General features: G+C 40.6%; 1 protein-coding gene across 1 annotated transcript in view; it reads right to left on the bottom strand.

Moving 5' to 3' along the window:
- The window catches only part of LOC102374145, a 19636-nt gene that overhangs the window by 4946 nt on the left and 2970 nt on the right, over positions 1-11720 (bottom strand). The window contains 10 exon segments of the mRNA XM_025204792.1: positions 933-1005; positions 1099-1159; positions 3023-3100; positions 3603-3673; positions 5752-5835; positions 6331-6407; positions 8226-8299; positions 9049-9212; positions 10108-10225; positions 10914-10993. Of these exon segments, the coding sequence (XP_025060577.1) occupies positions 933-1005; positions 1099-1159; positions 3023-3100; positions 3603-3673; positions 5752-5835; positions 6331-6407; positions 8226-8299; positions 9049-9212; positions 10108-10225; positions 10914-10993 (880 nt within the window).

Here is an 11720-nt window from a genome sequence, read left to right as displayed (position 1 = left end):
GGAATGAAAGAAGAAAGTGGAAGTTGACTGGACAAACCTGGTGAAGCACTTCAAGAATTTCACTTTAAAAGTGGAACTGCTATAATCAGGTTCCCTAAATGCATCTACCTTCTCACTAGGAGGGTGGTGAAGCGCTGGAACAGGTTACCTAGAGAGGTGGTGGAATCTCCATTCTTGGTTTTTAATGCCTGGCTCAACAAAGCCCTGATCTAGTTGGGGATGGTCCTGCTTTGAGCAGGGGGTTGGACTAGAATGATCTCTTGTGGTCCCTTCCAACCCTCATTTTCTATGAATTTATGATTCTACCTCTGCCTTGTGTCTAAATTCCACTTCCTGAGGTCTAGAGGTGCAAAAGTAGTTTAGGCCATTTTCCACACAGAAGCACTGTAATGGTTCACTAGAGATGACAGGGTTGTAATAGGACAAGGCTTAAGGTATCTTATCGTTCCTGTGGCTTGAGTTCAAGCCCTGTCCTGGATTTGTGCTGAAGGTTGCTTCTAGCTGATCCAATTATACATGGGTACCCACTGGGTCTGATTGGGGAATCAAAGGCAGCTGGATGTGATGCTGGCCCCATCAGTCCTTTGTGTGTTGATACTAACAGAAATTGACATGCTTTAACCATTATGGGCTGCTAATCATGGTGCAGCCCCTTTGGCTTTATTCTGGTATAGATTAAGAAGTCCAAGCATCCAGATTTCATGCAGTTATATCAGTATAAATATGCATATAGCAGCCTAGTTTATTCCATTTATCAAAGGGGAAGAAAATAGTGCAGTATAAGTCACTTACATAAATATAAATGCATCCCTGATAGTGGTAACACTAGCATAACTACTTCAAGGAGAAAAAAATATCCCACCACCAATAATAACTTCAATGGCTTATCTAATGATCTAACTGAGAATCCTTAGGATGTATTCCATACTCACTGCCAGCTCCTGCTTGCATTACTCCAGTGGTGGGGAGGTCATCTTTAAAAACCTTCAGGACAGAACAACTTCCCTTTAAGAACATTAAATGTTATTTAAAACAGACATCATTCTGCAGTGACTCTCCAGAGCTCCCCATCCCATGCCAGCTCTGAAAAAAACTTACTGCTTTGACAATGTAAATCCATTTGGTCACATTACTGTTTCTCAGAACAACTGATCCCCTTCTACAAAAAGAACAAGTGGAAATTAGCAGCTATAGAAAGAGAACAAGATTCGAGATGTTTCAGAACTCAAATGAACAAAGGATATTTCCCAGGGGTACTACTGTGCGCACTGCTGAGAGGATCCCTGCCACATGTGATGTTATGTTTAAAAAAAACCTATTTATTTGTGTTGTTGCACTGGAAAGAATATTAAAATCTTATTACTTGTTTTGTTTCCTTTGGGCATTTCACTCTGACCCACAAAGCTAATTTAGCATTGCATTGCTCACGTCTTCAGCACAACAGTGACACTGTTGTGTTTGAGTCTTTTAAGTCAGTTTGACTGACTTCTGTGCTGGCTGGCTTCTTTCACAAAAACATTTCTGTTAGCAAAAGGCCAAATATGACTGGTCCTATTCAGCCAAAATAATAATGAACTGCAATGGGTCAAGGCCCGAGTAAAACCAGAGGGTTTGTTCCAAAGCCTGAAGAAGCCAAGGGGAATTTTTCCACTGACTTAATGAATTTTAGATGAGACCTTGGCTAGAGACAGACATTCGAAAAGCCTGACCCTGAATTGATCCAGTCTTTGCAGGTTAGTTTAACCTAGCTAGGCTGAACCGATTTCCAACCATAAAGACAATCCCTCTGTACTGAGGAAATTCAAGCACATGCCTGCAGTGGCTCAGGCTGGAAGCCCGGGGGTGCTAGAGCAGCCCTCCCTGCCCTTGCAGAGCTGAGCTGAGTGGGGGCATGGCCAGACCCCAGCAGGGCTCTGATTAGAGAGGGATGTAAACTCCCAGCCTGCCTGCAGTCCCAGGCTTTTCTGCTCGCTGCTCAAGGGGCGGGAGTGTTGCCAGCCTGCAGTCCCAGGCTAGCACTCTGAGGCAAAACTCAGAGTGTGTGCAGTACATGCATCTGTTAATGATACAGAGTTTTTCACTCTCCCTCCCTGCTTCTGTATATTGGCTGCATTTCTGTAAACTGACAGACAAGCAAGCTGGTGTTGGGGGAGCAGTGATAACAGTGATTATCACCCTTATCTCAGTGTTTATCACCCCATTAAGACTGTTGATTCTACCTGTTGATTCAGCAGGGACCCAGGTCTGTTAGCTAATACACAGACACCTCCTCAGTAAGGCAGAGGGGAGGGGGGAATTCCTGCTTGGCATGGAGTGGTGAGGGGCAGAGCGGGAGCAAACAGCGTTTCCACCTGTTTTTTCTTTCTCAGCTAAGAATGGCATCGAGAGGCTTGGTCTGAGTGGCTAAGTTTTCAGCATGAGACATTTGAAGAATAAATGTGTCAGTGTCTGGACCCTCATTAAGTGCTATGAACAGAGCCAGCTGACTCGTCTTGCTATGTGATAGGCAAGTCAAGGGATTTGCAATTAACTGTGTATCGCAGATATCAGGTTTGATCACAGTTCCATTGAACTCATTGGAAATATTCTCACTGTCTTCAGGGAACATTTGATTAAGGCCTTTGTCTACTGTGGAGAGAAAACACTAATATTCTAAGTAAACTTTAATTTTGCCAAATGGTTTTAGCATGCACCCACCTGTACATCCACCTTTCGACAGTGAACCTGCAGTCACATTTGCGTAAGCTGACCCTACAGCCAGGGAGATCTCAGTTCTGCGCAGGAGTCTGCCCAGGGAGATCTAGATGTGGGATGAATGCAGGCCTCAGGGGCAGGGAATTTCTGTGGTCCCAATTCTGACAATACGTGCTTCTGGGCATGGTGCTTATTACCATGAGTGAGCCCACTGTAGTTGCCGTTCATTTTGAAAACCATAAAGAATCTTAATAGGAAACGTTTTATAATTATGTGAATTATTCCCCTGAGTAATGCTGATGCTCTACTCTGAATGAAGTTTCCTCACCTGTAGTGGCAGACGATGTATTTGCCAGGATTGCCTTCCAAAAGATGGACCGGCCAACCTTCAAAACACCGAAGGCTTCTAAGCAAATCCAAAAGAGAAGCCATAAAGATGAGCACAACTGCAGAAGTATAATGACATCAGTACTGTTAGCATTCCACAATACACCCGTTCATTTTATGGAGGGCTCAGCAACACGATAGCTTAAAAATTCTCAGATCCTCAGAACCTGGGTAAACCCATGTAAATAACAGCCTCACAACATTTACTAAATGGCAAATGGTTCATCATTACTAATTACTAACAGCAGTATTACTTATATAATGCCTTTCATATAAAGATCTTAGAGCCTGGACAAATAAGACTCAGTCCTCCTGAGAGACATTATTATTATTATTATATCCATCTGTACATGGCAAAAACAACATACAAAGCTATTAAGTGACTTGCAAAAGGAAATGATGAGAAAAGAAAAGCAGTATGTCTAAAAGAGAGTAGTGCTTTTCTAAAATTCCCCAATTAACAGCACAGCTCATTCACCATGGAATATTCGATTAATCGAAATGAAGTTCTTGCACCCTACCTCAGAAACAGCAGCTGCTCAGGGTCCCCAAGCACCTTTCTTGCATCAGACAGGAAAATTCTGATGAAGTCCTTCATTAAAAGATTCAATACATTTTCAAATGTTTTAAAACAAGAAACTCTCTCTTTACCTAAATGTATTCCCTTTCTTATCTGAAAATGCTCCCTCTAAACTGTTGATAAAAATGGTAAGTAGCAATAATGTTGTCTGAAGAACGATCTAGGCCCAGCCAGGAGAGTTTAAGCAATATTTCCTTTGCAGAGGTTTTCCTCTCCTTTCATGATATTTCTGCCCCCCAAAGCAAAGAGAACATACTGCAGTGACTCCTTACAAAAAAAATCTACTGTGTAAGCCTTGAATGCATCTCAAAAATATTAATGATTGAACTTTATAGCCTCTCCTGCAAGATAGAGAAAGTTTGTTCTCCCAAAACTGAAGCACAGAGATTACATGTGGGTTTTCAAAGAACTGTAAAAGTGAGACACCCACCTTCTATTGGCATGCCATGGTATTTAGGTACCTGGCTCCCTTGGAATCCTTTGAAAATCCCATTTTACATGATTTTCCAAGCGTCACCGTAAGGTTGCAGAAAAGTCAGGGAAAGAACAAGATTTCCCAATTTTAAACTTCACTACAATAATAACCATTATCCATCCTGATATGGTTTAAAAGGAAGTGACCAACTCAAGGGTTAACACTATTTATACCTATGCCCAACCACACTTCAGAAGTACTTTGAAGCTGAGTGACCTTAGCACAAAGTCCATCACACCCACACGCCTTTTAACCTGCCCTCTTAAATTATTTTGGATCTTTCTCCTGCTTTTGTCTTCCCCCTGTTTTTTAGGCTTTACTCTCTGAATTCCAGTCCTTCTTGAAAGCTGACATTTTCCACAAGGCTTTCAACAATGATCAACCAAGGATAAAGTGCCAAATGGGACACTTGCAAAAGTGAAGTTATCTGCAATGCAAATCCAAACATGGCCCCTGTTCCTGCTTTAACATATATATCCAGACTGAAGAGTGTATGGGTTTGTTTCATGGCAAGTGCCTGTTTTTCATTTCAAATATACAGTGCTGTGTTACTTAGTATTCTATACCCATGCAACAAATAGCACTCTGCTTATTCACAGGCATCAAGGCCCACTTTTTTTTAGAGGTATGTCTATGTACATGCATAGCCAGTGCCTGCACACTCATTATGACTTATGCACAAATGAAAGGATGTTTTCCTCAAAATTTAAGACAGATATTTTAGTTTACCACAGGCTCTGTTTTCATGTGTGGCAACTGATGTCATACACACATGACTTGCAAGTACTTGATTAAAAAAAAATACTGGGTCAAATTCATCCTTAACCCGGTCACTGATTTTACATCAAAGATTAATTTGGCCCACTATACCTTAAATCCCCAACATCACTGGTGTATAGCAAGACCAGAACTAGGAACATTTTCAAAGACAGAGGGGAGAAGGTTACGGTTGCTTAGATATTTATCTGAACAATCAAAGCCTCTTGGGCCTTCAACACTTGGTGACTTGCATGGAATTCCTGAGTTTCTGGGTTGCAGTGACGCTAGGAATGCCACAAAAATAACATTCACTACAATTTTTGGGAATGGTTACATCCCTTCCCAGCCAAATCCCAGAAGTACAACAATCTCTAAGAATAGCAGAAAGAAACGTAAAGTAAATGTCTTATGCCTTCAAAAATTAAGTGCCTGAAATTTGAACTAAACACCTGTGGAATTCATGCTCTATCCAGGTTCCATCACTGTTGCACTGCATATTGCTTGCCAATCATAAATTATGTTGTACTGACTGAAATATCAGTGTCATCTTACGCGCTGGACACACCCAATGCACATCACTAATTCAAAGGACCCAATTATGTGACAGAAAGCATCAGTTAGTGTTTTCTCCACTGTTATCCAAGGCAGTTTCATAGCAGATGCACATGCATACGCAGATGGAACACGATTTCAAAGCATAGGCCTTGAAAGCAATATTGGTGGTAGTAACTTCTTCTGCACATAAAACCATCTTTGATATGCCTCTGAATGCAGAAGGCCCCTCAACTGAACGAGAGGATGCAAATGGGTGCAATATTTGGTCCAATGTGCACGTTTGATTTTAAGAAATGTTTACCTCTTGGTCAATGCAGAGAAACTCAGCTGGTTCCTGAATAATAACAGTTCCCTGCCAGGGGTCATCATTTATAATCTCTTGATCCTGAAAATCAAGATAGAGATGAAAAAGGTTGAATGTTAAGATGTTTAAAATTTTTCTCACTGCCTTCTGCATATAATTAACCAAATAAAGATATACTTGTTAATTTTAAAGAATCAGCTTACAATAACAAGTTATACACTATGTGGACAACAGTATGTTTTATCCCACAGTACAAGAATCACTGCACAGCTGAAATAAAGCAAATCTGTGGGACACAAAGCAATACTCAACTGGCACATAAAATGCTGCGTTATAGCGCCAAGGAGTAAAATATTGGCCAAGGACACTTGGAAAACCCCCAGCTCTTAAGAAAAGTATGTGGCCCTTTCAATATGCACAAGTACACAGGGTCCCAGTGTTATGTCTCATCAGTACAGCATATGTAGTAAGTTACATGAAACTCAATTTATCTGCTTCAGAACGAGAGGGTGTGTCTTCCCTGTCTGGAGTTGATGCTTTCCAAAACCAGATGTACTGTTTTGTTCTGAAACTCACCCCAAATGCATCCCCTTGACTAAAGAACCAGGCAGGCTTTAACTGGCCATTGTCATGGTTCTTCCTGATAACTGTTGCTGCAAAATAAAACATCATCTCAAATTAGCTGTTACCTAATGAAACAAACAGGGACAATTTGGGCAAACAAGTCACAAACTCCTGGCATTTTTCTAAAAATTCCTTGAAAATAAGGTGTTAGGGTCTTTAAGTGTGAAAGATACATATGTCTTTACCCGAACTGCTGCAAGCTTTAACATGAGACTTCCAGGCAGTCGAATCTAAAATGCATGTTTTGAAAAAAAACAAAATGCAGGTGTGGTGTGTGGAGTTACACAGTATCACAGATTGTGGGAACAAACCATCAGTTTGCTTTTGAACTTTATAAAATGGCACAGACTGACTCATCTAAAGAGCACAAAAGGTCTGGAACATTTCCTCATAGAGTATGCTGGTGTTAAAACCTTAAGGATTAATTACTTGTGTAACACAGGCACATCCTGGAAACCAACAAATACGCAGTTGAGGAGAGTCTTAAGTGAGTGGCAACATATTTCAGATAGCCCAACAGGTTTCCAAGGAAACACAAGTGTCAAGACTGCCCTGCTGACTTGAGGAGAGGTCCAGATCTAACTCATGGAATTACAATTATTTTTTTTAAATAAGCATTTCGCAAATATTCAGGGCACACAGCTCTTTCACTGTTAATAGCTGTAGGCAAGTTATCATGAGCAAACACAGGACGCGTGTTCCCCAACCACCAATGCCTAAGTAATGATGCGAGAAGAACAGATACATTTCTTGTGACAGCTTGATTTTCCAGCTTGTTTTTCCAGTCCTTCCTTCTATCAACATGTGTGCATAAATTTGAGTGCACAAAATTTCTCACAGATTTACTGAACATTATCTTCCTTGTGATCTGGGGGCAGAAGAGGGGGACAGGTTTCAGTGACAAATTACCCAAAGAACCTTGTCCGCCTAGATTCTACATTGCAAATTACGTGACAAAACTTTCTTTTCATAGAGACAAATCTTGCAGGAAGCAGAACACCATGATGTTCAGCACCTCACAGGATCACAGCCAATGCAATCTGGTTGGGAACTCAAGAGAACGCAAGGGTGAGTTTTTTGAGAAATGGAGAATAAAGCAGATTTAAACCAAGGGACTTGTTGTAAATTCTAAAGAATCCCACTGCAAGTGAGGTTTCAATCTTCTCTCTACCAGAGCTGGAACTCCTGGAAGAGTTATCGCTTTGTAATCATTATATAATCCTTAGTTTTTTCCAACAATAAAAAATTCTGCTGCCCCATCTGTTTTTGAAAAAGGCACGGAAACTTGACATTGTTCCTGATCAAAGGAGTCTCTCCGTCAGCACAGCAAAGCTGGAGCAAAGGAAACATCCCTTCCCTCATGTAACACTGCTACCTTTACTTGCATAACTCCTTTAAAGTCCATTTTAAAATGCTGTAGGGTATCAAAAACGAGTTGGACCACAGGACTTCTCTACACAGTTGCCGTCCTGGATTGGTACTGTCATTATTCACCATCCTGTTAATACGTGCTGATCTGTGACTGAAAACCTGAAATTGTTGGGGAGGAGGAGAAAGCATTAACCATCTACATTCCAGCCCTGCTAGCAGAGCAGATCAGAGAGCTGTGAAAAGCAGCCCCACAGGTCAGTCAGAGGTGATATGTCCCACTAGAGAAGCCCTGCAGACCAGATGACCAACATCTACAGGCTGGATCCAGCTTGAAGGCCACATGTCTGACACCCGCCACTATAGAACAGCACTCTTATAGAGAGAGAAGGGGGGAAACCCTGAACACCAGTCCCATAAATAAGCTGAACCTTAATTTAATTTGCTTCCCTGGAGCAAAGCAATAAATACACACTTACCAGATCCTGAGAGACAGATATAAAAGGAATGTGGAGGATAGCCCTGTTGGATCATTACTTGGCAGGATTCGTATCTGGAAAGGACAGATCCCATGAACATAAGCAACTGTTCCCCAATTTTGTGCCAGTCCCAAACTGTTCTTAACATCTCAGGCCTTCAAAGCCTTAAATTCATTGCTGTGGCATAGACACACATCTTGCCTTTGGGCTTGTCTTTTGTATAGTGCAGCACAGTGGAATGGAGGACTGGACTTCAACTCAGGTCTGGATTTAATCCTCAGCTCTGCTACTAACCTGCATAGTGGTCTCAGACAAATTACTCTGCTTATGCCTCAGTTTCTTCATATGTAAACTGAAGATAATGATACTGACCTCAGTGATAAGCTGCAAAATTGGATGCAGATTTGGATCCTAATCCCCACACATTCAACGTTCAGGAGCAGGGGTAGGGTGGTTGAAATCTGGAATCTGGAGTCCACCCCATTGCTGCTGGCTTTACAGCAAAACTATAGTGTGTTCAATGCAACACGCTCTAAGTTGAAAGTGGCAGTGCAAGTGTTTCTCTCTAGCATAGAAAAAGTGTAGTCTCTATACAAGACCATCAATCATGGTAAAAAAACAGTTTTGGGATGTTTTTCTCTTTTCCCAGCAGCAACTCTAAGATGTTCATTATCCAACACAAACCAGTTTAGAGGTCAGTCCCTCCCTACAATAACTCAGATGACTGCTGTCCTAGATAACTACCTTTCTGCCTCAGTCAAACTGACCCTGACTTTACCAAGCTGATGCCTCACAGCAAAGAGTTCAACTCAGTCATCATTACCTGGAGTACCATGCAACTTTTGCTACTTCCTTCTGAATCCTGGTGGAGTAATTTCCAAATGCCTTTACAGGTTGCAAGGTAATTAGTATATAGCTAATGTCTTTCTCACTTCGTTCCTGTGGGCACCGATGAAGAATACAGATGGCACGCTGAGAAATCCTGGCCTTCAAGATGGGAAAGACAGTTAACATACAGAAACCAGAACAGTTCCCCTCTGCATAGATGCTATTTAGGTGTCAACAAATCAGTATATGGCAGTCAGGCCCGTGTCATTGAACAGAACGTTGTGGTCGTAGTTGATTATAACAAGAACAGCAGCTAGTTTCTATGCTGATTTTTTCCATCAGTAGATCTCAAATCTCTTTACAAAGCAGGAGGTATCATTAATCCAATTTAGTAATTTGGGAAAATGAGGCAAAGAGCTGGGGCTTGATTTGGTCTATGTTTTCCCAGCAGCTCAGTGGCAAAGCCTGGTATAGAATATCTTAACCCCGTGTCCAGTCCTTCCACAGTGAAGTGATATACTAAGTATATTTCATCTCCTTAGGAGACAGTTATCTTTCTACTGTTATTTTCAAAATAGGGTGGTGAGCAGTAAAGGCTAGCCATACTGGTTATAAATTTGTTTAAGTGCCAGATTGTGGTGGATTTATTAATTTTATTGTTAATTACCATTTTATGATATACTTTGCATTTGAGTCAATCTAATGCACCAGCTTATATAGATTTAATTCATTCTACAGAACTCAAACAATTAAATTAAAGGAAAAACTTCAGGGAATACAGTGATCTGTATCTCCTATTCACCACCATGTGAATTGCATACATAGGTGGAGGAATGAAAAAGACACAAAATTTAGAGACTCCTAGGAGCTGCAACTTTGACAGCTTCATTAAAACCTGAAAGACCTATGCTTAGGTTCAAGCATTCCATTCAAATTCAAGGGCCCTGAAATCACCTTTGTCTCTATATAAACCTGTTGATTAGGTTGGTCTCACTAAAATTAGGCATGTGGGAAGACTTGGTCCAAGAAGTGGTGAGTCTGCCATTCTCATTACCGGTTTCTTAGCCCTGAATAATGTCACATCAAAAAGAATCTCCTCCTGAGACTGTTCCATGTGGCTTGAGCTGGGCTGCCATCTCCTTACTCTCTCAATACCATAACTGAGGTTGGCCCTAACCAAAAAAAAAAAAAAAAAAAAGTGTTTATTTGATCAAAATCATTCAAACAATTTTAAGGCTCACCTGCCCACTTCCAAATACTTAAATGCATGACATACAAAAGGGGAAACATAGGTTTAGTGACTGTATCTTAATTAAGCAATTCAAGTTCCTGATATTTTTCCTACATGAAGCTTGCAACCCCCATTGTGCCTTCACTAGTATTGTGTAATGTCAGTAAGTCACAGTAAGTAAGCATTTGCAGGATTGGACCTGGGTTATTTTCATAACTGCAATATTATCTCTCTATACAAAACAAAAATGTTTTATTTTCCTAACTTAGCTTTTACTTTGGAACTGCAGACCCTTCTGATCACAGAGCATCACTAATATGCCTGTGTATTAAACTACATTTGAACAAATATGAAAAAACTTAGGAAGACACAAGGGAGGATTCAGTAAAGTCTTCAGGATCCTTATTAACTGCACAAAAATTCATTCATAATTTTGGTGACAGTACCAAAACTTTCATTTACTTGCTTCAAAATTAACCTCCAAAATATCTCAGACCATATTTGTGTGTTTGAAAAGTAAGAGATAACATTTTCAAAATTGGGACAGATGTGTTGTTACTAAGTAGGAGATGCCAAGATACCACTGTAGGGGATATAAAATAGACATATTACAAATCATCATTACTCACCGAAGGTGGTGTTCTTTGTAAAGTGAGCAAAGCATGACAATGCATTTAGCAGCTTTTTTAAACCTGAACAGAAGATCTGACTGAAAGAAGACAGTAATCAATAGCTGGTTACTCTTATTACTAGTTCCAGTATTTTTGTAGTTTCATGATTAAGTATTTTGATAAAAATCTTACTGCTGGAGAATATTTTTCATACTTGAAACCCCTTATTACAGCCGTTTCACTAAAAGGCTCATGTTTCCCTGCAGAAGTACATTCATGGCAGATACTATTACAGCAAAAGCAGCATCTTCCTGTTCCCTATCCTGCCTTTTACAGGAACCTAGAAATTACCATACCAGAACAGCCTTGAGATCACAGATTGTCTAATATCCTGATTTCATTAATGTCAGATCCTTCAGAGAAAAACCTCACAGTGTGTTAACTGGACAATACTGACCTTTCGGGAAAGATTCTTTCTTGCCCTATTTTACAATCAAATTATGGCTCATAGTATGAGGCCTAATCGCCCTAAGCTAGCCTAGTTCAAGTAAACACCGGTGCAAATTTGAACCCCTGGATGCATGAAAGATGAGAAATACAATAGAACCATCATGGTTATGCTACGCTGGGAAACAGGGAGTGGACCAGGACAAAGGAAAATTCCATTTTCTCCAAGGCAAAAGGATGCACAACTACACAGACCCACTGGTAGTAGCTTGACTGCTACCAGTCTCAGCTGAACAAAACATTGAAATGCTTCATTAGAAGAGCTGGAAACATTTGGCTAGGGAGCAAGTTTTCTTTGCATCCTTCCCTCACTCTTTC

This window comes from Alligator sinensis, unplaced genomic scaffold (assembly GCF_000455745.1).
Source record: "Alligator sinensis unplaced genomic scaffold, ASM45574v1 scaffold451_1, whole genome shotgun sequence".
Lineage (NCBI taxonomy): Eukaryota > Metazoa > Chordata > Crocodylia > Alligatoridae > Alligator > Alligator sinensis.
Note: the sequence above shows the minus strand (reverse complement) of the source record. Positions and strands in the feature narration are given on the sequence as shown.